The 25851-nt window shown below is 34.3% G+C and overlaps 1 protein-coding gene across 3 annotated transcripts in view; it reads right to left on the bottom strand.

Moving 5' to 3' along the window:
- TFPI (tissue factor pathway inhibitor) overlaps positions 1-25851 on the bottom strand; it is a 70683-nt gene that overhangs the window by 21115 nt on the left and 23717 nt on the right. For all 3 annotated transcript variants that reach the window (XM_024746065.1, XM_024746066.1, XM_024746063.1), the window contains exons 2-4: positions 16386-16508; positions 10783-10980; positions 4446-4490 (exon numbers count right to left, since the gene is read on the bottom strand). In XM_024746065.1, the coding sequence (XP_024601833.1) occupies positions 4446-4490; positions 10783-10980; positions 16386-16506 (364 nt within the window). In that variant the 5' untranslated portion in view covers positions 16507-16508. The remainder of the gene's footprint in view (positions 1-4445; positions 4491-10782; positions 10981-16385; positions 16509-25851) is intronic.

Consider the following 25851-nt stretch of genomic DNA (forward strand, 5'->3'; position numbering starts at 1 on the left):
AGACCTAAATAGACATTTCTCCAAAAAAGATATACAGATTGCCAACAAACACAAGAAAGGAAGCTCAACATCACTAATCATTAGAGAAATGCAAATCAAAGCTACAGTGAGGTATCACTTCACACTGGTCAGAATGGCCATCATCAAAAAATCTACAAACAATAAATGCTGGAGAGGGTGTGGAGAGAAGGGAACCCTCTTGCACTGTTGGTGAGAATGTAAATTGATACAGCCACTATGGAGAACAGTATGGAGCTTCCTTAAAAAACTAAGAATAGAATTACCATATGACCAGCAATCCCACTACTGGACATATACCCTGAGAAACCATAATTCAAAAAGAGTCATGTACAGCAATGTTCACTGCAGCACTATTTACAATAGGCAGGATATGGAAGCCACCTAAGTGTCCATCAACAGATGAATGGATAAAGAAGATGTGGCACATATATACAATGGAATATTACTCAGCCATAGAAAGGAAAGAGATTGAGTTATTTGTAGTGAGGTGGATGGACCTATAGTCTGTCATACAGAGTGAAGTAAGTCAGAAAGAGAAAAACAAATACTGTATGCTAACACATATATATGGAATCCATTTTAAAAAATGGTTCTGAAGAACCTAGGGGCAGGACAAGAATAAAGACACAATCATAGAGAATGGACTTGAGGACACAGGGAGGGGGAAGGGTAAGCTGGGACAAAGTGAGAGAGTGGCATGGACCTATATACACTACCAAATGTAAAACAGATAGCTAGTGGGAAGCAGCCGCATACCACAGGGAGATCAGCTCGGTGCTTTGTGACCACCTAGAGGGGTGGGATAAGGAGGGTGAGAGGAAAATGCAAGAGGGAGGAGATATGGGGATGTATGTATACGTATGGCTCATTCACTTTGTGATACAGCAGAAACTAACACAACATTGTAAAGCAATTATACTCCAATAAAGATGTTAAAAATGTTCAGGTGCACCCTGCCCCCCCCCACCCCCCAGGCTTCTGACCAACAAGGCTGTAAATCTGAGGTTCCACACCCCCCTCTTTGGGTTTGATTAATTTGGCTCACGGAACTCCAGAAAAGTTTTCTTACTAGATCACCAGTTTATTACAAAAGGATATAATTCAGGAACAGCAAGGTGGAGGAGATGCACAGGGCAAGGTATGTGGGAAGGGGCGGAGCTTCCCTCTCCAGGCATCCACTCTTCCCGAATCTCCCCAAGTTCAACAACCCGGAAGTTCCCTGACCTCCGTCCTTTTGTGTTTTTATGGAGGCTTCATTACACAGGCATGAATAATTAAATCATTGGCCATTGGTGATTGAACTCAACCTCCAGCCCCTCTCCCCTCTCCGGAGGTGGTGGAGGGGGGATGGGATTGAAAGTTTCAACCCTCTAATCAAGGGGTTGGCTCCCCTGGCAACCAGCAGTCCCCCCAGCTGAGGAGACGTCCCGGAAGTCACATCATTAACATAACAAAAGATACATTTAAGGCTCAAGTCAGGAAATTCCAAGGGTTTTTTGAGCTCTGGGCCAGGGACAACAGGAGGAAGACCGACTATATCTTTATTATAAATCACAATATCACAAATAAGAAACATTCAAACAACCCAACAGTAAAATAAGCAATGGATTTAAACAGGTAATTCATGAAGATGTTCAACTTCACTCAGAATTCTAAAAGGAATGCCTATTAGAACCACACCGAGGCCTAGGTGTCTAGGCCAAGAGGAATGAAATCACATGTGCACACAAAAACTTGAACCCTAATGTACCTAGCAACATTATTCCCAAATGCCAAAAGGTGGAAACAACCCAAATGTCTATCATCTGATAAATGGATAAACAAAATGTGGTCTATCCATATAATGGAATATTATCCTGTCATAATAAGGAATGAAGTACTGAGATCTGCTACGACATGGATGAACCTTGACAACATTATGCTGAGTGAAATGAGTCAGACACAGAAATCCATATATTATCCATATATATCTATATATCCATATATTATATGATTTCATTTTTATGAAACATCCAGAATAGGCCAATCTATAGATGCAGAAAGTGGATTAATGGTTGCCTGGGGCTGGGGGAGCCGGAAGAAATGGGGCAGTGTCTGTTAGTGATTACAGAGGGTTTTTTTGGGGGGGGTGTGATTAAAATGTTCTAAAATTGATTATGCTGATGGTTGCACAATACTAAATATACTAAAATTAGTAAATTGTGCATTTTAAATGGCTGAATTGTTTAGCATGTGAATTATATCTCAATAAAGCTGTTTAAAAAAGTTTTATAATATACTGTATTACAAGAGAAAGAAAAATACATTCGATCACTAATTTGATTTGTTTAGGTCTTAGTATGTATTTATGAAATTTTAAATCATATTAACAAATAATACAAGAATTCTATGTTTAACAAAAGGGAGTAGGTAAAAAATATTGCATACAAAGAAGAGAAAACAGTAACAAATTATTCTGAAAATATGATTAAGGAATTATACAACTGAAAGTTGCCATATTTATACGAGGCCCCATTCTAGGACATACATTTATTTTAGGAGTTGAAATTGCATACTTGTAAAATAATTCTGCTTAGGCCTAGAGTTTAATATATCTACGGTCACAAATTAAGAAATTCATTCCCAATATTCCTCAGATAAATAAAGTTCTAACGTTTGTATTGAATCTGCATACACAATCCTTGCTCTAAATTGATGCTCAGTTAAAACCCAGAAGGCAGGCTTTAAGATATATGCCAACTTCCACAAACCACATGATTTTCACTACTAACTTTTGTTTGAGGCTGCATACTTGGCAATTGTCTTAAAGAAAACTTTCTCCCAAAAGGGTTGTAAAGAATCCCCATTGTCTTTATAACTGTTCTGATGTGATGTTAGGAAGCATATCACAAAGTTGACTTCAAATCAATATGCTTAAAGGTCTTCATCATGGATTGGTTTTAGCATCTGAACATTTTTTACACATGTGAATAGTATCCATAGCTTTACTCTCTAACTTTCATATATAATATCAAATAAGAATGTTTCAATTCTGAATCATTAAATATAAATTAAGTAGCATAATTTTCCAGTAAATTTCCCCTGCATATAATTTTTTCCTAAATCTACATTTTTTTTTTTTTTTTTTTTTTTTTTTTGCGGTACGCGGGCCTCACTGTTGTGGCCTCTCCCGTTGCGGAGCACAGGCTCCGGACGCACAGGCTCAGCGGCCATGGCTCACGGGCCCAGCCGCTCCGTGGCATGTGGGATCTTCCCAGACCGGGGCACGAACCCGTGTCCCCTGCATCGGCAGGCGGACGCTCAACCACTGCGCCACCAGGGAAGCCCCTAAATCTACATTTTTGAAAAAAAATATACTAATGTTTAAATGTTGAAGATATCATCTTTTACTTGATGGACAAAAAAACCCTATTTATAAATATGCTGTATTCTTTGATATTACAGATAAGAAGAATTTCATTTAATTGAAGTATTGAACACTTGTAAAAATTAATTCAATATTTATAGAAGTTATTTTAAAACTTATAAATAAATACATTTATTATGTTGTTTGTACAAACTTTGCTGAATTTATTTTATAACTTTTGATTGAAATTCTGGACAGTAGTTTGTCTTAAGCTTATCAGTGAGTTATAGAATTTTTCAGCTCTTTCCCACATAATTAAATCAAAGTTAGTAAAACTAAAATTCACTTTGAATTATGTAGCTTTTTCATGTCCTGAATTAAATAATTTGATCTTTTTGTTCAATATTTTCTCATTTAAATGTAAATGCTGTGAATGGTAATTGAGCAAAGTCAGCTTCTAGACCTTTATTAAAAGGAGCATGTCTTTCTTCATCTCTTGTAACATTTTTCTTGTACTGATATATTATATTCACCAAAAAGTAATTCTTTTTAGTTAAAAACTATAAATAATTTAAATCACAAAATCAAAAATATGCAAATGCTAAATAATGTTGACAAAAGCAATTATTTATTGTTAAATATCTCCACTTATTTTTGCATACAGGCTGTTGACAACTCAAAGGCATATATATATTCAGGGTAATACTGGATGAAACTTGCTAAAGCCACCCAATGCTGAGATTATGAAAGGATTAGAGATCTGAGAAATAAAGTAAGAAGAGCAACATCTAAATCACTATTTTGGGGATGTTAAAATAGCATGTGCATGGCTCTGGATTGTTACTGATCTAATACCAGATATCACACTGAATTAGAATGAGTAAACACAGTGTTTGAAGTCTTCCCTTACCAAATATCATGTATGTTATTTCTACGTTTTCATTATATGCACTGAAACAAAACACCATTTCAAAGATCACATGGATTTATGATGAATCTCATAGCAGAGAAAGCTAAGAATTGAATTGCTAAGTGCCTTATGTAAATGTTACTAATGAGCATACAAATGAATATTCACCTTTTTGCAATGTTGTCTTTGTCCTTCTAGTTTTCTTTGGATAATCTGCAAGTAAAACAGTATATATGTATCAATTACTACAATTTATAATATAATGTTATGACTTTCAATTTAACAAACTAGGCTGATATGTTTATTACTACTAAAATTATTCTTATACAGAATGTCAATAAATAAATTTCTTATTTGCTCTAAAGATTAAATTATTACAGTATAACCATGAAGTCACCTACATTTTAATATAATAATGTCTCAAAAACTATTTTAAAACTTTCTAACACATTTACAAAAATAATAATTCATGGTGAACTAAGTTTGCTATTCAAAATATCTATGATTAAATAGTTATTTATTAAAATAATGTGAAATGTGAAAGTAATTCAAACAGCCTATTTTGCCTATAAAAACAGATCATTTCTATAGAGGAATGGAAGTAGGGGTGAAAGGAACCAGAATTACCTCCTTTCCCGATTCCTTCTTCTGCTTTATTATCTTAATCCAATTACAAGCTCCATTATTATTTCCAATTACAGAGGAGAAATGAAGCAAATGCTATTTGTGATGTATTTTTTAGTTTAATCTCATAGAATTATTGGAATTACTCCACTTGAGAACTAGAATGCTACTTGTCTTTGACCCATTGTATTTCAAGTATGGATTCTAAATTCTAATTTAAAGGATAATGAAATTCAAATTGATATATTATGTAAAATTTTGATTTGTTCACATAAACATTAGGAAAACTAAGTGATATTTGATTTATTGTATAATCAGTTGTTTTACAGAGAAAAGCTTTGTTCAAGGCAGCTTATTATTAGTTGTATGGCCAGAGAGACATAAAGGGAGGGAGAGAGAGGCAAGAGAGAGAGAATATGAGTATGAGTTGGCTTAAATGCCCCTTTCAGCCAGTGATCAAGCAGGTTATTCTTTGGAGAGTAAAATGTCTACGAATGATAAGGTGATGTGGTTCATCTCCCCTTTGAGCTTTACTATGTTTTATTCAACAGTCTTAAAAAAGATGTGTGTGTGTGTGTGTGTGTGTGTGTGTGTGTGTAATTCTAATTGTATTTTAAATGTTAAGAAAACCTGATTTTTTTTTATTGTAAATAACCAACCCCCAATTAATGTTTTTAGATGGTGGATTGTCATAATAAGCTTACATTAAAATATTTTAATGTACAATTATTATGTTACATTTTTAATTTATGAAGGCAGGGAAAGAATATATACATATAAACAGTATATAAGACTAGAGAGCTGAGTAATCATTTTTGCTCTGTTTTACCTACTGACAATAGCCACGGAACAGGAACATAGAGATGCTTGATTTCAATATTCATGCAATATTAAAAGAGAGAACTTGTTCCTTTCTGGTAACAACCATGGATACCCTATTTAATTTATTTTTATGCCAGTTACAGTCTGAAAAGATAGATAAGGTTTACAGCAAATTATCCAAGTTATCATATTTTCCTAGATTTATGCAGAACATTTATTAATGATGTCTGAAGGAATAATGAGAGCATGTTTTACTAATTCTTATTTTAGTAATTCCTTGAACTCCAATGTATATGAATTCACATTTTAATATTTCATCATGAATATTAATTAATATCAAAATTAATTCATAATTACCTGATACATTTAAACAATTGTAAAAAAAAATTTCTTTTGCCCTATTCTTTCTTCATCTTTTTGTTTTCTGTTGGGAAAGGGGAGGGTAAAATCTGAATGCTAACTTTTATATTTCATATTTGTTGAAGTCAGCCTAGAAAATTTTCCAAGTAGATGGGAAAAGACTCTATGGACAGAATATTCTTGTTACTGGGTAAGTCTTCACTATTCCAAACAAATAAAACACAAAATAAACTTAAAAATAAAGAGAATGGAAAAAGTATTTACATGCTCTTTAATTCCTGTGGAGAAAATTCCCATGTAAATCCCCATGAAAAGCCGCAAGTCACAGTTAGCTCAACTAATAAAATAGTAATTAATATAAACAGCATACCTATTGGAACCTTTAAAAGTTGCTGTAGAGGCTGACTAGCTAAAAAGCTAAGTGGGAATTTGATCTCTTTCATCTAATTCTTGAATTCCCACACTACATACACCTATTTTTCAAAAAATAATAATCAAATAAAATGTTGTTCTTGTATAGGCTATGGGAAAAAAGCAACTAAACCAAAAGACAAACATTTTGAAAGCCATGTGTTTAGAAACCATTTTACAAACTATATTTTAATTTTTTCTACCTTATTAACTTTGTTACCATGTCTCTATTATTACATAGGTAAATACATCATGCGAGATTATATATATTTGGAAACAACTGATAAAACAGCTTTACATGCAAAAGGACAGCTGAGCATACATATCAAACTAAACACATCCTTAGTTCCTATTCTCTGAAATATTTGTCTTGACTTTATTCTCAGGCATGGTAATTTACAAGCATTAGTTCTCGAAGGTCTCCAAAATAAAACAAAAATTCAGCTTCTAAGTCTTAATATATAAGATATACATCATATTTCTCCTTTCACTTCTGTCAGTTTTTTCTCTGAAAATTTTCCAGTTCTGTAATTGAGGCATACACATAGACACTGAGGATTTTTATGGTTTTTTGATTAATTGGCCCTCATTCCTATAATGTGTCTTCCCTTTCTCCTGCCAATATTCCTTGTCCTATAGTCTACTTTTACTAATCATTCTTCTGATCTGTGCTTGCATGGTATATCTTTTTTCATCTTTTCACTTTTAACCTCTCTGTGTCTGTATTTTTAAAACGTCTTTCCTGCAGACAACACGTACTTAGTTCGTGATTTTTTTTATATTGTCTACTATATACCTTTTAACTGGAGTGATTATACCATTAAACTTTAATGTAATTTTAATATGCATCTTTAATTCATGACAATTTGGCTTCAAGTAATTAATACCACTTTCATCTGTAGTATCAGAACCTTACAACAGTAATCTCATATGTTCCCCCTCCTTTCCTGTGTGCTTTAGTTTTAAATCTTTTACTATTACTCACAGTGCAAGTCTGCTGGCAATAAATTTTCTCAGACATTGTTAATCTGAAAAAGTGTTTATCTCCATTATAAGAGTATTTTTAATAGATCTAGATGACTAATTGGCAGTTTATTTTTTCCTTTAGCTCTTCAAAGAAGATGTTCCATTTTCTTCTCTTGTGAATTGTTTCTTGATGGGAACTTGGGGATTCTTTCGATCTTCATTCCCTCATGTATCATTTTTCTCATTTTTTTATGATTTATTTGTATCCACAATTTTCAGCAATTTGATTATTATATTCATTTGTGTAGACTTTTCTTTATTCTTTTTTTTTTTTTGGGATTTTGTCAGTGTTCTTGGTTCTACAAGTTACAGTTTTCATCAAATGTGGATAATTCTTTGCCATTTTTTTGTTCACATATCTCCTGCCCCAACTGCCAGGACTCCAATTACACATTTTGATAGACTTCTTGATTTCCTGTCATGGGTTATTGGGCTATATTCTTTTTTGTTTGCTTGTTTAGCCTTTTTTTTTATCCTCACTGTCCTTCATCTTGAACAGTTACTATTGCTCTGTCTTTAAGTTTACTGACCTTTTCTTCTGTAATGTCTAATCTGCTTTAAGTACATCTGGAAAATTTCTTATTTTATATACTGAATTTTTCAGGTTTAGAATTTCCATTTAGTTCTCTTTTATATATTCCATTTTCTCCTTATTATGTTCATGTTTTCTTTAAATCCTTTACCATATTTATAATAGCTATTTTAAAGTCCTTGTCTACTAATTTTGTCACCTCTGTCATTTCTCTGTTTGAATTGAGCACTTTTTTCCTAATTATGGATCACAGTTTGCTTATTCTTCAAATGTTTAGTATTCTGGGCAGGGGGGATTATAGATATTTTTGAATATTATGCTGTTGGCTGCTGGATTTTATTGTCTTCCGTTAAAGAATGTTTTACCATCTTCCATTAAAGAAGTGCCTTCTGGCAAGTAGTTAAGTTACTTGTGGATCACCTGGAACTTTTAAGGCTTGGTTTAAGCTTCACTATGACAAGGTTAAAGTAGCTTTTACTCTAGGTCTAATTTAGTCCTAGTACTAAATTAAATGTAAAATTTCTCCTAGTCATGTGGGAGCTCTGGGAATTGTTCCACTTACAAATCCCTGTAATTACTTTCTCAAACTCATGGAATTTCACCAAGTGCATGCAGTTTTATTATTCAGTAACAAACTCAAAGGGACCCTTATCCAGATTTTTTAGCTTTTTCTCTACATATGTCCATTCTCTCTCACATATTGTCCCTCAAAACCCAGCCACATCAGTCTACCAGTCTCCAATCCCCACATCCTCCACCATGGAGACCACCATGCTGTGCTGGTATTTCCCTCCTTTAACTGTGGTCTGAAGTGCCTTCATGCAGATTGCTGGGGAGACCAGAGGGTTCACCTCATGTGTTTCCCATCTCTCAGAGATCACAATCCTGCACTGCCTTTTGATCAATGTCTGTAAACAGCTGATTCATATATTTTGCCCAGTTTTCTAGTTATTTACATTAGGAGAGAAAGTTCAGCTCCAGTTACTCCATCACAGCTGAAGATGGAATTTTCTCCTTAGGTGATTTTTTAAAAGCTTAGTAACTCTTCTATGTCATCTATATCCTTAACAGTAGCTTACTATATAAAACACTCAGATATTCAAACAGTAATATCAATGACTTTTGAAGAGATAATGAGGAGATGGGGGCAAAAGACATATAGTTATGGTAGGTAGTAATGATGTTTGAGAAAACATTATAGCAGGGCATTCACTGAAGAACAAAATCATATTTGATTAATTTCTAAAGAAAAGAGTAACTTCTCACAAAATGGTGAAATAAAAGATTTGTAAATTATAAAAACTAAATAGGTATGTATTTCAGGAAAGAGGCCAGTTGATGAAATTAAGTAGGCTGCTACATGAAAAAGTGAGGATTACAAAGAATGAGGCAACCAGGCCTCTAGCCAAGGTGCTGAACCTGAGTGATACTCAGTACAAAAGGATACTTGGCACAGTATGGAATAGAACAGGGTATAGAAATCTGTGATGAAGGGAAAATGACCAGGCAATCACAAAAACCAAAGGTACTACAGAGAACCACTGAACTGCCTAATCTGTGTTAGTAACATTTCTAGCACATCTATGGAGAGGAAAGAGGGAAATAAGCGCTCTGAGATAAAAAAATTCATTCACATCAATTCTTTTCTGCCAGCTCTGGAGCATACAACAGTCACAGAGGAGAAAAGCTCTCTGTTTTTACCACACTGAGATTTTCCCATAGGCCGAGAGCATCATGATGCCAAGGCTGTTTTGTAAAAGCTGTTCAGGAAAGCATTATCAGAGTGAAAATGCAGACCTGCCTGCTTTGCAAAAAACAAGACACCAGTGTTAACTAAAGATACCATCGCTATAGCCCTACAGTTTAATTCAACTGGCTCTAAGAACATGCAGTGGGGAAATTTGGGACTAGAAACTGCAGAAATAAAGACAACTCAGGATTTTCTAGCTCTCAAGTAGCTCTCAATTCAGAAGAATAAAACTGAGATAAAAACATTCAAAATTTTGACGAGTAATTGTTTGGAATTTATCTCAGTCTAAAGAGAGAAAACCACATGAAACATTGTAATTTGTAGAATTTGAAAAAAAAAAGTTGTTTTAACATGATTAAAAGAATAAAAGTGTTCAATAAAGTTTAATAGTAGAATGTGATATGCTTTTAAACCTTATAACTTAGTAAAACTATGAAAAGTTGGGTTCAGTAAGGTCTTCATAGGTCATCAGGGATGATATTTTCTACATTATTCCAAGGCTCCAAAGAGAAGGATTTTACTTTCATATATATATTTCTATAATTTTCTAATTAGTAGCTGTTGAGAACCTCAAATTGGATTAATTCATTATCTTGACAGGGAAACAACTATGAGATCATTGTATTGGTAAAGGAAAGTCTAAGTCACTGTGAATAACAGGTTATTTCCTGTGAACTCATAGCTACCCAAGGAGGCTGAATTACACTTAATTTGCTGCAGATATAAAATCTGTTCTGCAAACTTAAGGGTTTTCTTCCCTCTTTATTATGGGGAAGAGTATAGGACAATAAGCTTACTATATTTTATAATGACTGATACAAAAAAATGAAAAACAGTAGTTGAACATTAAAGCCAAAAAAGTGAAAAAGATTCCTTGGAATGTTAAAATAGTTTTAACGTTTTTTCTAAAATGATCAAATCTATGATTAGATCTAATAACTCTAAAGGTTTCTGGGTAATAAGTGTCTCCAGAAACCTACCTCTTGTACATTTTTCTTTGCACTCTTCCAGACTTTCAAATCGATTCTGATTTCCTTCACATCCCCCATATATAAATTCTTCACATTGCTGAGTGTGAATATTGAAAAAAAATCTCTTTATCATTGCTTTGCATGGGCCATCATCTGCTTTCAATGCACAGAATGAATGTACAAGTTTCAACGGTGGCAACTCAGCATCTACAAGGTAAAAATAAAAGAATAACATCCCTTTTCATTCATTTTTAATACATCTTAATTTTAAGGAGAAGTGCAACAGTGATAAAATAGGCTGATATAAGAAACTGAAAAGTTATCAAAAAGTTAGATAAAATATATAAACTCATCAAATGAGACAGGTCTTACCAACTTTATTAAACTTTAATAGTTGATTATTAACCAACTTTTAAGGAAAAATATCAAATATTTTTTCTAGACTCTTGTTATAGATGTTGCTTAAACTTGTACCAGTTGACCAATATGGAATTGAGTAGTAGTTATAAGGTAACTGATGTGTTGACATTACAGATAAGTAGAGATGTCTCCCTAATCCACAGCTGTGTCATTTTTTACATACAAAACAACTCTTTAAAAGCAACAATATCAGGGCTGGTACATGACTCCAATCCTCATGAAAGAAAAAGCAACAGAATAGTTATATTCATACATGTATGTATATATCATACTACACTGAACCATTCCCTAGTTATGAAAATTTAGGTGTTAAATATTATAAATTACAAATAATTAATTTTCTTAAATTATACACACAAGTACTTCTTTTCTCTAGAAATTAATAATATATAATAACATTTTAGAGTATTGTATATATCTGTATATAAACAATAATGACATAAAAAATATATTTTCCCTTCATCACTGAAGTTACAACTGTCAATTTGAATTCAAAAATAAGCGAAAGCATTTTCTGAGTAGTACATTTATGCATGATTGTGAATGCTATTTATATTCCTTTCTTTACTTAAAGATTGATAATTCTATACATGGCATTCTGAGTTGTTAAAAAGTTGTGAGAAGTTAGAAAGCTTCAAGGACCCTAAGTGGTGCATCTGACTGAGAGATGACCCATAATGTGTCACTGAATTAGCACTTTATGTTTTATCTGCTCTATATACATTTTTGTAGGGCTGACAAAAATTTGACCTATCAGTTCTATAAATATCCTCTCTTAGGAGCAGATCTTAGAATCTCAGAAGTCACATAAATAATTTTGAGAAATGAGCTAGAATAAAAACTGACATTTTCATAACTTATGGCTATATACCATTATTTCAGAAATTCCTATAGCACTTCTCATACAATATGATGGCCTTGATTCCCAAGTTAATGTTACTTTAGAACTCTACAGACACCAAATCATTGAAGCAGTGCTTCAGACAGGCACCTTTAATATAGGCCACTTGTAGGACACAGCTTTACCTGAGTTGCCAAATACTGTATACTTAGGGAAACTATGTCTTATAAATCAATAATTTATATCAAATTATTTCTCATTGATTATTCCCGCATTTTTGACTTTTCATATATTTGATATTCCTTATCATCATGCCAAATCTTTTATTTTACATTTTCTGTATTAAGGATATACCATCTTATTTTCAACCTGCTATTTAGTAATAGTGCCACCAGGTGGTGGCAGTGCACCACAAACAAAGGATATTACACCATAGTTGTAGCAGTCGTCCTGGTAGTAACAGCTAACGTTTACTGAGTAATTACTGTGCTCCAGACATTTTGCAATTATATTATTTAACGATCACAACAACCTTCTGAATTAGGCATTATTATCTCCACTTTACAGATTATAAAAGAGCACTGCAAAAATTAATTGTTCAGTTCACACCATAAGTGATGGCTTCAGAATTGACCCTCAGATAGTTTTATACCGGATACTGCTCACCTTCTTAATAACTGAGTGATATTATCACAGATCTGTGTGACTGAGATTCCTTAATTGGCATTTAAGTCAAGCACATAGATTTAATTTTACAATTTCCACTCAATAAATTTTTCTAAACTTTACTTTATAAAAATTAAAAATGGTTTCAGTGATGAAAGCAGGTAATGATTTTATAGCAATTTCCTAAAGAAAACACTAAGAATTAACTTTGAGTAATGTATTTTACTAATTATTATCTAGTCACTCATTTTTACCATTCATATTTTATTGTATTTCTTACGCGAATCCTATATTAGAATATTCTTTTGTGCAGTGACCTTGCAACCTCGCACTTGGGCACAGCATTCCTGATTTGGGGGAGTGATCAGGTGGCCCCTTTGGACACACAGCCTTGCCGTGCCACTAAAAAGGGATGAAAGTTTGTCTTGTTTTGATTTTTTAATTTAGATAAACCTTTTCAAAAGTTAACAATCGTGTGTTGGTCATGTGTCAGGCACTGTGCTGTCATGGCAGATATGATAGTAAATTAGGTGGCAGTGACCACCCCCCCCCCCCTTCATGGAGCATGCGGACACTAAAGACTTAGTTATATAAATATTCAAGAAGTTCAGGATGCTGTGTAAGTGTATAATAAGATACTTAAGCTTTTCTGAGGGGATCAGGGGTAACTTTCCCGAGACTTGAAGAAAGTGTTGACTGTGACAAGGATCTACCTAAGGCCATAAAACTGGAAAAAACATACAAGACAAGGTAACAGGACTTTAATCTGATGTAGTAAGATAAACAGAATTATGGTTTATATGTAATTATTTTCATAATTAATTTCTTATATTGGGTTGGCCAAAAAGTTAGGGGTTTTCCATCATATCTTACGGAACTTTCTGGCCAACCCAATATTTTATGTCTCACAGTCTGAGAATTAAAATCTCAGTCTTCCCTCCTCCTGTCCTGGGATGTTGAATGGAAGGCTCATGAAATATTTGGGGATGTGTCATATTCTTGACTATTAGAATCCTCATTCTCCTGGAATTTGTTTGGGAACCTAGAGCTTTATGGTTAACCTACTATCTATATATATGCTACTTGACTCTCTAACTAAAATATTTGATTTCTCTGGAAAGGAAGAACACAGACGTGTACTCTCCCTCCTCTGTGCTAGGAAATATGCCAGATGCTTTTATGCAGTTTATATAACAACCATTTAAATCTAGTTATTTAGATCACTTACTTATAGATTAGGATACTGGGAGTCAGAGAGTTTACATAAACTCATCTAATTTTGCAAAGCTGCTATGTGACAAACTACACATGCATACTTAGGTCTGTCTGATTCTAAATGTTATGAAACATACTTGCCTTTCTCTAAGTGTTCCTTGCTAATCTTGTCTCTACCAGTCTAAAGGAATTAAAAAAAAAAAAAAACCTTATCACCACTATTTTTTAATCATTTTTATCTTATCAAAAAGTTTCTCTATTTCATCCTCCCTGCTGGTTGAACTAATTTTAAAAAGTCTACTATTGACTTGTGAGAGAAGCCGTAAAACCTTGTAATGTTTTTCAATAAAATGCTAGTACAGTATTTCAATGAAATGGCATACATCTATAAAATGATGGCATGACCTTGGCATAATGTGATAGATGGTATCTCCAAAACTGAATCGATACAGACACAGGATCATGCTATCACAAGATTAATTAAAAACAAAACAAAAGAAAACCAAAACTGCATAAGACTGTGCAGCCAGTCAGCTAAGTGGTCTTCAAGTCTAGCTTTAAGATCAAAATATTTCCTTATCCAGGTGGGTTTGGTCTGGATTTACCCAGAGATTTTAAACTTGGGTTTAATTACTGATGGGTTAATTCTGGTTTCTTGGCTGACTGTGGCAGTAGCAACAGTTTCAGGAACATCCTGGTTAACTGGCATGCATTTTCTCAGCCTAATTGAGGGAGCTTGGAGGAGGTGAATATTAGGAACACTTGGACTCTTTCTCCTCCCACTTTCTAAGACGGAATTGCCTGCTTTGCCCTGTTGGGACTTACTGTAACCTCTGCATTCCTTCTCTACCCAACCTCCAGAATATTAGAACTTTAGCCATCCCTTTTGAAAAATGAGTGGAATGAAGAATTAGAGTCCATCTCATAGTGCCCACATTCCTACTCTCATAAGGCACATAATGGTTTTTACTTTATCAAATAATGTTCCATCTTTAGGAAATTTTCCCAATAATATATATGTATTTTTTGGTGGCATATAATAATAAGCCTTTATTTTTCATTCATGGGTAGGATGTGAATGGCCCTTCTGATCCCAGCTGGGTTTGCTTCTTATCGACCGGTCAGCTGGGGGCTGATGTAGGCTGGGCCTGCCTGGGCAGATGGACTTCAAGCTGTACGTCCAGTTGGTCTAGACCTTCAGATCTGCTCCCAGTGTCTCATTTTTGGGTGCAGGCTGAAGTGATGTAGCATGTACCATTTGGCCACTTCCCTGTGCCAAGCTCTCAGATAGCCAAGCTTAGATGAGTCCCCCTTTTCTTTGTATCAACGGCAGCACCCTTATGCATGCCTCTTATTTCACTTACCACATTACACTGAAATAATCTGTCTACATTAAAGTCTCCCTTGTGAAACCATGAAATTTCGGAGAACCTGGTCTCAGTCATCACTTCTTCCCTAGCACCTACCAGAGTCTCAGGCACATAAGATATATTTATTCAATCTTTATCAAAGGTTAGTACAAGGAACAAAATCACATTAAAGAGCTGTTGGAGATATGAAATCAAAATGTATTTATGGAAATCTTTTGTACATCATAAACATATATACAAATGAATAGAAGCTATCACTTTGTTCAGTCTCTCATTATTAACAATGATGAGATTTTTATCACTAATTTACTAATTTGCCACAAAATATTACTTTTAAGAATGAAATAAATCTATAATAACGATCACTACACAGTCTCCTCCTTGTTCTATTGTTTTATTGTTAAAACAGTTGATGCTTGAACAACACAGGTTTGAGATGCATGGGTTCACTTATACAAAATGTTTTTTCAGTAATAAATACTATAGTACTACATGATCTGTGGTTGGCTGAATCTGCATGCAGAATGCAGGACCTAGAGGAATCATGGATACAGAGGGCTGACTATAAGTTATATGTGGACTTCACTGATGGTTGGTACCCCGACCCCTGCATTGCTCAAGGGTCAACTGTATTTTATTTTTAGACACAGATCTTTATGGGATTAGAACTATCTTCTGTTACCCAGATCTTCTGGTATTCTGCTTGACTAGATTCTTACTTTGGACTCATCTGAGAAGTTTTTATTTGAGGAATAAAGGCAAGAAGGAGAGAATGACTGAAACCTCAGATGTTTGTAATTTCCTTTTCCTTCTCATACTTTTCCCAGACAAAGGGTGACATCTAGGTTCATAGAGAGTTGTATCTATATCATTTTGCTCCTTGCAATTTTTCAGAGGTACTTCAGTATTTAATATATAGTCTGAGAAAAAAGAGATCTTCCTTGCTAAAGTGACTTTTTTTTTTTGGACTAAGATTTTGGAAAAATGTCACTTCAATAAAAACTGATTTTTCTATAAGATGGAGAAAAATGTATTAAATTTTTGGATTAAAATTGAGAGCGTTGACTAGCTTAAAAGGATGAATGCTTTTAACATTTTACCTGTAATGTTTGTATGTTCTTCACCTTCCTCAGGAACAGCATTAAGAGGGGCAGAGGCACAACTAAGCAGCAGACATACAGAAACCCAAAAAATCTGTTCTTTCTTCATTGCGTCAATCATCTCTGAAATACAGAACACAGATATATCTAATAAATAAAATGTTAATGTAGATTTATATATAGACTAGTAGGAACTTTATGCATACCTCCACATGTAAATTTCTATGACATTTAATGTGTATTCTCATACATTTCTGTCCACAAATTCCATGAGACATATTTAAAACATGTGTATTAGCATTCAATATTGTAGATACACATACTTTCAGTGCATATAGCTAATAATATTCAAGTATAGAGGTCATATTTCAATCTTGAAAATATACATTAAAATGGCAATAACTGAGAGACATGGGTAATCCTGATCAACATGACTAAGTATGTATTAAGAACCATTTTCATTTGCAATTCTATTTGCCACATCTTTCTCATAACTTTCTTTTTTGAGTCAGAACTAATTTTACTTTAATTTTTCTTGCATTTGTCTATTATTTCTTTAATGCAACTTTCAATTTCTGATTCCTCTTCCCTTTACTCCCATTTCAAAAAAGAAACACATTTCCAAATTTTCATCTTTGTTTCCTTTAAAGTATGTTTCTGTTTTTATAACCAATTTCCTAACCAGGTTTTCTATGAGATTGCAAACAAAACTGTTGAAAAAAGAAATTGTCTAACATTCTAGCCAGTCCTTTGTCCCAGTTCTTCTCCCTCAACTTAGGGAGTTATCTGATTCAAAAGAGTTTCATAGAAAAGTGACTTTAAGTGATAAATCAACACATTTACTCTCTATGGAAAAAAAGAGTGAGACTTCCTGTTTCAAAATTATTTAAAGATCAATAGCAAAAAATAATGGAAAAGCACATATAAATTTTTTTCTTTAAGGCTATTTTTCCTTTGGATTCAAAAGTGGAAGGAAATGTGTAATGTTTACACAGCACGGGAAGAGAAAAAGAAGAGAATGCATGCACGTGTTCAGCCACTGATGCGATCGGAATCAGGAAGGAAAGAGCAATGTTATCAGTAAACATTCAGAAATGCAGGAACAGATATTCCATCAAAAACAATTTAGAGAATATTCTGTTTATGTCTATAGTGGATCACAGCTGCAATATACATCATTAAAGTGTAGTCATAATAAATAATAAAGTAATAAATGGCATTTGCTTTAAACTTCATTAAAATCACTAGTGAAATGTATAACCTATTTTCTCACACTTTGGAAATGATAACACATTTTTGAATTTTAGTCAGTAGCAGTATTACAAAACTTCTAAATCATATCATAAAGTATTTGAATTCACAAATATATATGTATTTAAATGTATGTACAAATATACATATACACTGTTGACCTTTGACCAGCATGGATTTGAACTGCATGGGTTCACTTATACATGGATTTTTTTCAATAGTAAATGCTATAGTACTACACGATCCACGGTTGCTTGAATCCTTGGATGTGGAACCGCTGATATAGAGGAATTGTGGATATGAAGGAATTGTTCATATGGAAGGCCTAATCAGAATAGTGTGACTACTTTTCTTCATGGACTAGATTCACATAGCTTCAGTATAGCGTTGATAGTTTTAGTTTGGAAGTGTCCCACCACTGGACCAATATGTTTGAGGTGGAGAGCTACAGGAGACTAGCACAGATTTGGTGGACCCTAAAAAAAGTCAGGGGTCAGGGAATAGGAAAATGTCAAAACACTGCAAATCTTAATGTAAGTATATGAGTTTAAGGGTGGAGTGGACAGGTGTAGCTCCCAGGAGGAGTAGATTATTGCTTCCAGAAGAAATCAAGGGTGTTGGACAGAAAACACTATGAGTATGCTCTATAGAAAGCCATAGCTAATTAATGACTGACACAGAACTTGAATTCAAGTGAGCAGATTGCTAGTTCAGTACTTTTTCTTCTCCACAATGTCGCCTCTGAAAAGTGACCAAAACCACTAAATATTTCCATTTCTAAGAGCAGTGTAGAAGACTGATTTGGGTGTGCGTGCCACTGAAAAAATAGTACAACTTGTTATAACATTCATAAAACTGTAATTTGTGGAGATCAACTAGAGTGAACTGATGTAATTATATATTATTGTAATGAACTTATTTTTAAATTTCAAAACGCATAATTACATTGTAAAATGACAAACAAGATAACAAACCTGACCTGAAGCTATCCAGTGATTAACACACTTCTTACACATCCTTGTACCTTTCTGTACTCTATTGTCTTAAATAGCTGGTCCCATTAAAAATATGTATTACCCAACCTGGTATCATACACAAAAATTGATTCAAGAGAATTCAACCATCTAAATGTGAAAGATAAAACATTAAATTTTAGGAGAAAAAACATATGAGAATATATTCATGATGAGGTTGGTGAGCATTTTTGAATCAAGATATAGACAGCACCAATTAAAAATAAAATACTGATAATTGGATTTCATTAAAATCAAGAACTGTTCAACAAAGGAAGCACCCTTAAGATACTGAAAAGGCAAGTTGTAAGGAAGTATTTGAAATTCATATATCTTAAGATTATATATTGAAAATGTATAAAGAACTACAAATAAATATGCAATTAAAAATGAATCAGGGCTTCCCTGGTGGCGCAGTGGTTGGGGGTCCGCCTGCCGATGCAGGGGACATGGGTTTGTGCCCCGTTGCGGGAAGATCCCACATGCCGCTGAGCGGCTGGGCCCATGAGCCATGGCCACTGAGCCTGCGCGTCCAGAGCCTGTGCTCCGCAAAGGGAGAGGCCAGAACAGTGAGAGGCCCGCGTACCGCAAAAAAAAAAAAAAAAAGGATTAAAGATTGTACAGGCAGTTTTCAATAGATTATATATATACAGCCAATAAGCATATTAAAAGATGCTCAACATCATTACTCATCAAAAAATACAAATCAGCACTGTTATGAGATACCACAACTAAAATTAGTAAAAACTGACAATACAAAATGTTGGTGAGGATGTGGACCTTTAACACTGTTGGTGGGATTATGCTATGGTCTGAATGTTTGTGTTCTCCCAAGTCCTTATATAGAATTCTAACTCCCAAAGGTGATGGTATTAGGAAGCAGGACCTTTCAGAAGGGATTAGATCATGAGGGATGGGATGTGTTCTTATAAAAGAGATCCCACAGAGGTCCCTTGTACCTTCCATCATGTAAGGACACAGCGAGAAGGCACCAGCTATGAACCAGGAAGAGGGCTTCACTCTTGCTAAATCCTCTTTAATTTATGATCTGTCATCAGAAGTTATTTAAGCAAGAATATATTACATGAATGTGTTGAGTTAGTGACTAGTTGTGCATAATAATATGTTAGTCACAAAGGGAGATTTAAAAATTTGGAGAAAGCCTTGACCCTTAAGGAATTTATGCTCAACCAATTGAATTAAATACAAATGCAATGTTAAGTGCCAAGATGAATTGTGAGAATATCTTTGCATATACCAGGCACATAGTAGTGGACAATAAATATATGTTAAATTATTTACCTTGAATAAAAATAGTATTTATACATTAGGGCAATAAACTAGAAATTCTAAGCTCAGCTCTGCCAGCAACCTATGTAACCTTCGGAAATTTACATTTCTGAACCTGATTCATAAAATGCTTGACTTGGGCTAGATTGTCCTTAAATTACATTTCAGTTCTAAAAATTTATGCATTTGAACTAACACATTTTCCTCACTTTGCGGAATAACATAGTTATGTCGTATAACTTACATTTTATAGTCACTTTAATGATAATTTGCAGCATCAATTTTAACCTTTTTAGTCAAGGTATGTTCCTAGAATACCAGTTCAGCAAGATGTTATTAGTTATTATATTTAAAAAGTGTTCATAGATTAATATATATTTATATCTAAGTTTAAAAATTTATATAGGTTTCTTAACTCTAGGACTTTTAAAGAATGCTTAATGTGGTAATGTGCAATAGTATCTTCTATGGGAGATATAGTAACTGCATTTCCAAATTTATATGTCAAGGGACTATTTTCCCATAAAATATTTTTGGAAAATATCTGAGAGATAATATTACAGATAAGAAAAAGTCAGTAGGTTTTCTGAGCTAGAAAAATATTAAAAAGTATGATATGCTTTGTGCATTAATAAAATCCAGCATGTATGGAAAGTTGTTGAGAGGGAAAAATTATAAGTGGAATTAACAGCTAGAATGTTGCAGATCAGATTGAAATTATGAAAAGGGAGTTATCAGTGGAACTACAGAGAAAGGGGCAGGTATTTTGAGTTAGTATTGATAAAACTGAGTCATTGAATAGATACAGAATATGAAGGTCAGAGGATTCAAGTATATCCTGAGTGAACTGTTGTGTGCTAGTCATACAACTTGGTAAATTAATGTAAATATTGATTGGTGTACATATTAGGGACAAATTCGGTCAGGACAGATTACATTTAAGGTTATGTTTTCTAAGTGGAACAGTATAAGGGCAGTTAAAGACACAAGGCAGGAGATAGGAAATATTTTGCTGTAGCCCCATCATCATCATCATCATTAGGGAGGATCATTTTGACAAGGGAAAAGGTGTCCAATATGTCATTCCCAGCTCGCCTTTCAACTTTATTTCCTGTCGGTCTTTTCTGTAATTACTCAGCTTTATGGATACTGCCTACTAATCCCTTGGCTCCACTGAAGCTGTTGATTCTTGAACATAGCATATTCATTCTAGGTTTAGTACTTTAAATTTGTTATTTCCTGTCATGGGGGCACTCTTCTACAAGATCCTGGAATGACAGACTCCCTTCTTTTAGTTAGGACACTTGTCAGGTATTCTCTCTCCAAAAGACCTTCTTTGAGCACCATATTTAAAAAGTAACAACCACCAGTTCCTCTATTACTCTCTCTCTCAATAACTTGAGGGTTTTTTTTAAAAGATTTTTTTGTCTTCATTATTGAATTGTAGGAGCTCTTTATATATTATGGATATGAGTTCTTTGCCAAATATATATAAATACTCTATCTTGGTCTATCTTATCTCTTCAATTTTATATGTATCTTTTGATAAGCACAAACTTTTAATTTTGATAATTTCAATTAAAAAAATGTTTTAATAGCTATAACTATATCCACAGAGTTGTATAAACATCACCACAATCAATTTTAGAATATTTTCATTACCCTATAAGGAAATTCCCCACCCTTTAGCCATCACCCCCAGCAATTTTCCCATCCTCACGTTCCTTGGAAACCATTAATATAATTTGTTTCTATATATCACCTAATTCTAGACATTTCATATAAACGGCTTTGAATCTGGCTTCTTTCGTTTAGCATAGTGTTTACAAGGTTAACCCATACTGTAGCTTATATCAGTACTTAATTTCTTTTTTTAAAACTTTATTTACTTTATTTGTTTTTGGCTGTGTTGGGTCTTCGTTGCTGTGTGCAGGCTTTCTCTAGTTGCAGTGAGTGGCGGTTACTCTCTGTTGTGATGCACGGGCTTATTGTGGTGGCTTCTCTTGTTGCTGAGCACGGGCTCTAGGTATGTGGGCTTCAATAATTGCAGCACACGGGCTCATTAGTTGTGGCTTGTGGGCTCTAGAGCGCAGGCTCAGTAGTTGTGGCACACGGGCTTAGTTGCTCAGCGGCATGTGGAATCTTCCCAAACCAGGGCTCGAACCCGTGTCCCCTGCATTGGCAGGCAGATTCTTAATCACTGTGCCACCAGGGAAGTCCCAGTACTTGATTTCTTTTTATTGCTAAAAGTAGTCTATAAATATACCACAATTTATTTATCCATTCATCATTTAATGAACATTTGTGTTGTTACTACTTTTTGGATATTATGAATAATGCTGCTATTAACATCTGTGCACGAGTATTTGTGAGGATATATGTTTTTATTCCTTTTAGGTATATACCTAGGAATGAAATTACTGGATCATATGATAGTTCTGTTTAGTCATTTGAGGAACTGCCAAACTGTTTTCCAAAGCAGCTGCACCATTTTACATTCCTAAAAGTAATGACTTGCTTTGTTTTTGGAATAGCACTTATCACCACTTACATATTTATTTGCATACATAGTCACTGTCTCTCCATCACTAAAGCATTTTCCATTCTTAGCATAACATTCACAATTCTATGTTCGATACCCAAAATGATGACTGACATAAGGATAAATAAATGAATTAATATGGATAAACTTTGTGAATTAAAATTAGGCTACAATATGGATCATTGGATATATCCATACAGTTTTATTTATTTCTACCAATCCCACCAAAAAATAAAGACATTAGAATCAATGTGATGGAATGTCCATTTATCCACATTTATTTTTCTAATTGTGTCTTTTGTATTGCTTATTCCACTTTTCTGGAAGTGTAAAATATTTTAATTGAAAAATTTGTTTAAAAAGAAATTTTTCAAAGAAAATGTAAAATGAATAGAGTAAATTTCTATTTGTAAAATTTTGCTTAAGTGATAGGTAATTTGCAACTCAAAGAAAGAAGACAGGGTGATTACTTAAATCCAATCAAAAGAGATGGTGAGTGTGTAGGAAAGATGACTAAAGAAAGGTGTGCTTAGAAAAGAGGTAATTAGGTGAAAGAAATGTATTATTTATTACTTCACTATTTATGATATTAATATTCTTGAGAGGGTATGTGAAAGAAAGGCAAGTGGTCTGTGTGAATCTAGTAAGTGAGAGCAAAAATGGAAAGGAAAAATGAAGAACTTTGAGGTTTTCACTTGTTGAGGATATGAGCTCATCTATGAACTTCATATCAACTATAATACTCTTAAAAATCCTATCCTGTATGAAATATTACACCCATGTTAAGAAAACTGAAGCTCAGAAAGGGAATATAATTTTTCCAAGTAGAATGAAACTGAGCTAATATTTGCACCTATATCTGTGTAACTTCAGAGCTCAAGGTCACATCACCATACCAAGCTGCTGTCCCAAGAATTGGTCAATCTGTCTCAGCATTGTCTAGAAAGCACCCTATCTCCAGCTGCCTTCAAGGTTATTCTGGTTTGCTTGACAAGTATATTACTGTGGTAGAGGTGGCTATATCCCATATGGAAGCAAAGAGCCATCAAATCAATCCAAGTAATGCCCTAAGTAACATCTCTCTCCCTCCCTCCCTTCCTCGCCCCTTCCTCCCTTCCTTTTCTCCTCCATCCCTCCCTTCCTCTTGCATGTTTAGTGGTTAAGAGGAGGGATCTGGATTAACACTGTGATATGAGCTGAACTGTGTCCTCTCCAAATTCATATGTTAACGTCTTAACCCCCAGTACATCGGAATGTGACTGTTTTTGGAGATAAGGCCTTAGAATAGATAATTAAGGATAAATGAAATCATTGGGGTGGGTCTTATGACTGGTGTCTTTATTAAAAAAAAGAGAAAGCAGACACAGAGAAAGACTGACTACCTATAAACCCAGGAGAGAGGCCTTAGAAGAAATAAATCCTGTTGACACCTTGATCTCAAACTCTAGCCTCCAGAACTGTAAGGAAATACATTTCTGTTGTTTAAGCTACCCAGTCTGTCATACTTTGCTTATGGCAGTTCTAGTAACCTAGTACAGACTGTAAAACTTCAAATACCAGTTCTGTACCTTACTACTTATGTGAATTTGACAATATATTTATCCTCTCTCTGCCTCTATTTACTCATTTATAGACTGGGTATTTTACTAAAACCTATTTCAGAGAGTGTGAGGATTAAATGGAAAGGTCATTAGATTGATGACTAATACAATACATTTTAGCTATTATAATCATTTTAAGTAATCCTTGACATCACTTAGGGTGTACTGTAAAAACGGAAGCAAAATATTTTGCTTATTCTTTGTTGAGCTATATTGAGCTTATTCTTTGTTGAGAATGTCATCTCAGACTCTTTGAAAATCTAAACAATTGAAAATATAGCACTGATTTGTAAAGACCTTAGGTCCAAACTGAGAGACATTTTTGTGATAATTTGGTTAGGTATGGGAGGTTTCTTGGGCTACAAGTTGTAAGATGAGGCAGTACAGATCTTAATGTAAAATGAATGTTTTTCTAAGAATCCAAGTCCATTGGAACTAGAAATATGTTGGCAATTTGGCTTTGGTGAGAACAACTCAAAGGAAATGGCAATGGATGTTGATGTGGATAAGAACTTGTGGCAGGATTCAGAGCAAAAAGCTCACAGGTAATGGAAGAGACCAATAGTAGGCTGGAAGGATAGCATTAAATTTCTTTCTTTTTTTTTTTTTTAAATTTTGGCTGTGTTGGGTCTTCGTTGCTGCGTGCAGGCTTTCTCTAGTTGCTGCGAGCGGGGGCTACTCTTCGTTGCAGTGCGCAGGCTTTCTCATTGAGGCAGCTTCTCTTGTTGCGGAGCACGGGCTCTAGGTGTGTGGGCTTCAGTAATTGCAGCACATGGGCTCAGTAGTTGTGGCATGTGGGCCCTAGAGCGCATGGGCTTTAGTAGTTGTGGCTCATGGGCACTAGAGTGCAGGCTCAGTAGTTGTGGAGCATGGGCTTAGTTGCTCCGCTGCACGTGGGATCTTCCTGGACCAGGGATCAAACCCATGTCCCCTGCATTGGCAGGCAGATTCTTAAGCACTGCACCACCAGGGAAGTCCCCAGCATTAAATTTCTAATACATCATTTTGGGAAAGGCATATAACAACATGTACGCAGTTATTACTCTATTTTATCATTAGTTTTGGGGTACACTCTTGTTATTTTATCATCTTATAAATTTATCTGGAAAAATCACATGTTGTGTTTACGTGTATATTATCATCATGGTGCTTATATAATTTAAACTTCCTAGTTCAGATTTTCCTTATCACATATCATTGAAGTTTTTCTTTTTTAAAATTTTACTATTAATCTCTAAGTTCAATGAGTACTTTGCCATGTCTAAAAGAAATTTCATGTTGGCTGCTTATTTATTTGCAGTGTAGCAATGAAAGACAGGAGAGACAAAACCTGACAACCAGAAAAAAAGGAAAAATATAACTTGAAAAATAATTCCAATTTTCTGCTCAGCAGTGGCAATGTTGTTATTCTCTTGGTGTTTAATACTTCCCTCCACTCAATTTGGCTGAACCCTGGGGGGGCTGCCCACTAAAACCTAGTGCCTGTTTTTATCTCTAACCTTTGTGCTTTCTTGGCTGTTTCTCATTTTGGGTGAGTTTGCAGTGCCCTAACACCAAGGATAATGAATGAAGAAAGGTAACATGAGAATAAATCTACAGTAAGGGGAGGAAGACAAAAAGCCCTATCGGTATTCTTACAGTTTTCTTTTTTTTTTTAATGTTTTAAAGTTCATTTTTTAATAAGTAGTATTTTCAACTGAAAATTCCCAAATATTCACAACAATTAGAGTCTGGAAATGGATTTTTGTTAAATATATTTCTCAGTAGAC

Source organism: Neophocaena asiaeorientalis, unplaced genomic scaffold (assembly GCF_003031525.2).
Source record: "Neophocaena asiaeorientalis asiaeorientalis breed wild unplaced genomic scaffold, Neophocaena_asiaeorientalis_V1.1 scaffold421, whole genome shotgun sequence".
Lineage (NCBI taxonomy): Eukaryota > Metazoa > Chordata > Mammalia > Artiodactyla > Phocoenidae > Neophocaena > Neophocaena asiaeorientalis.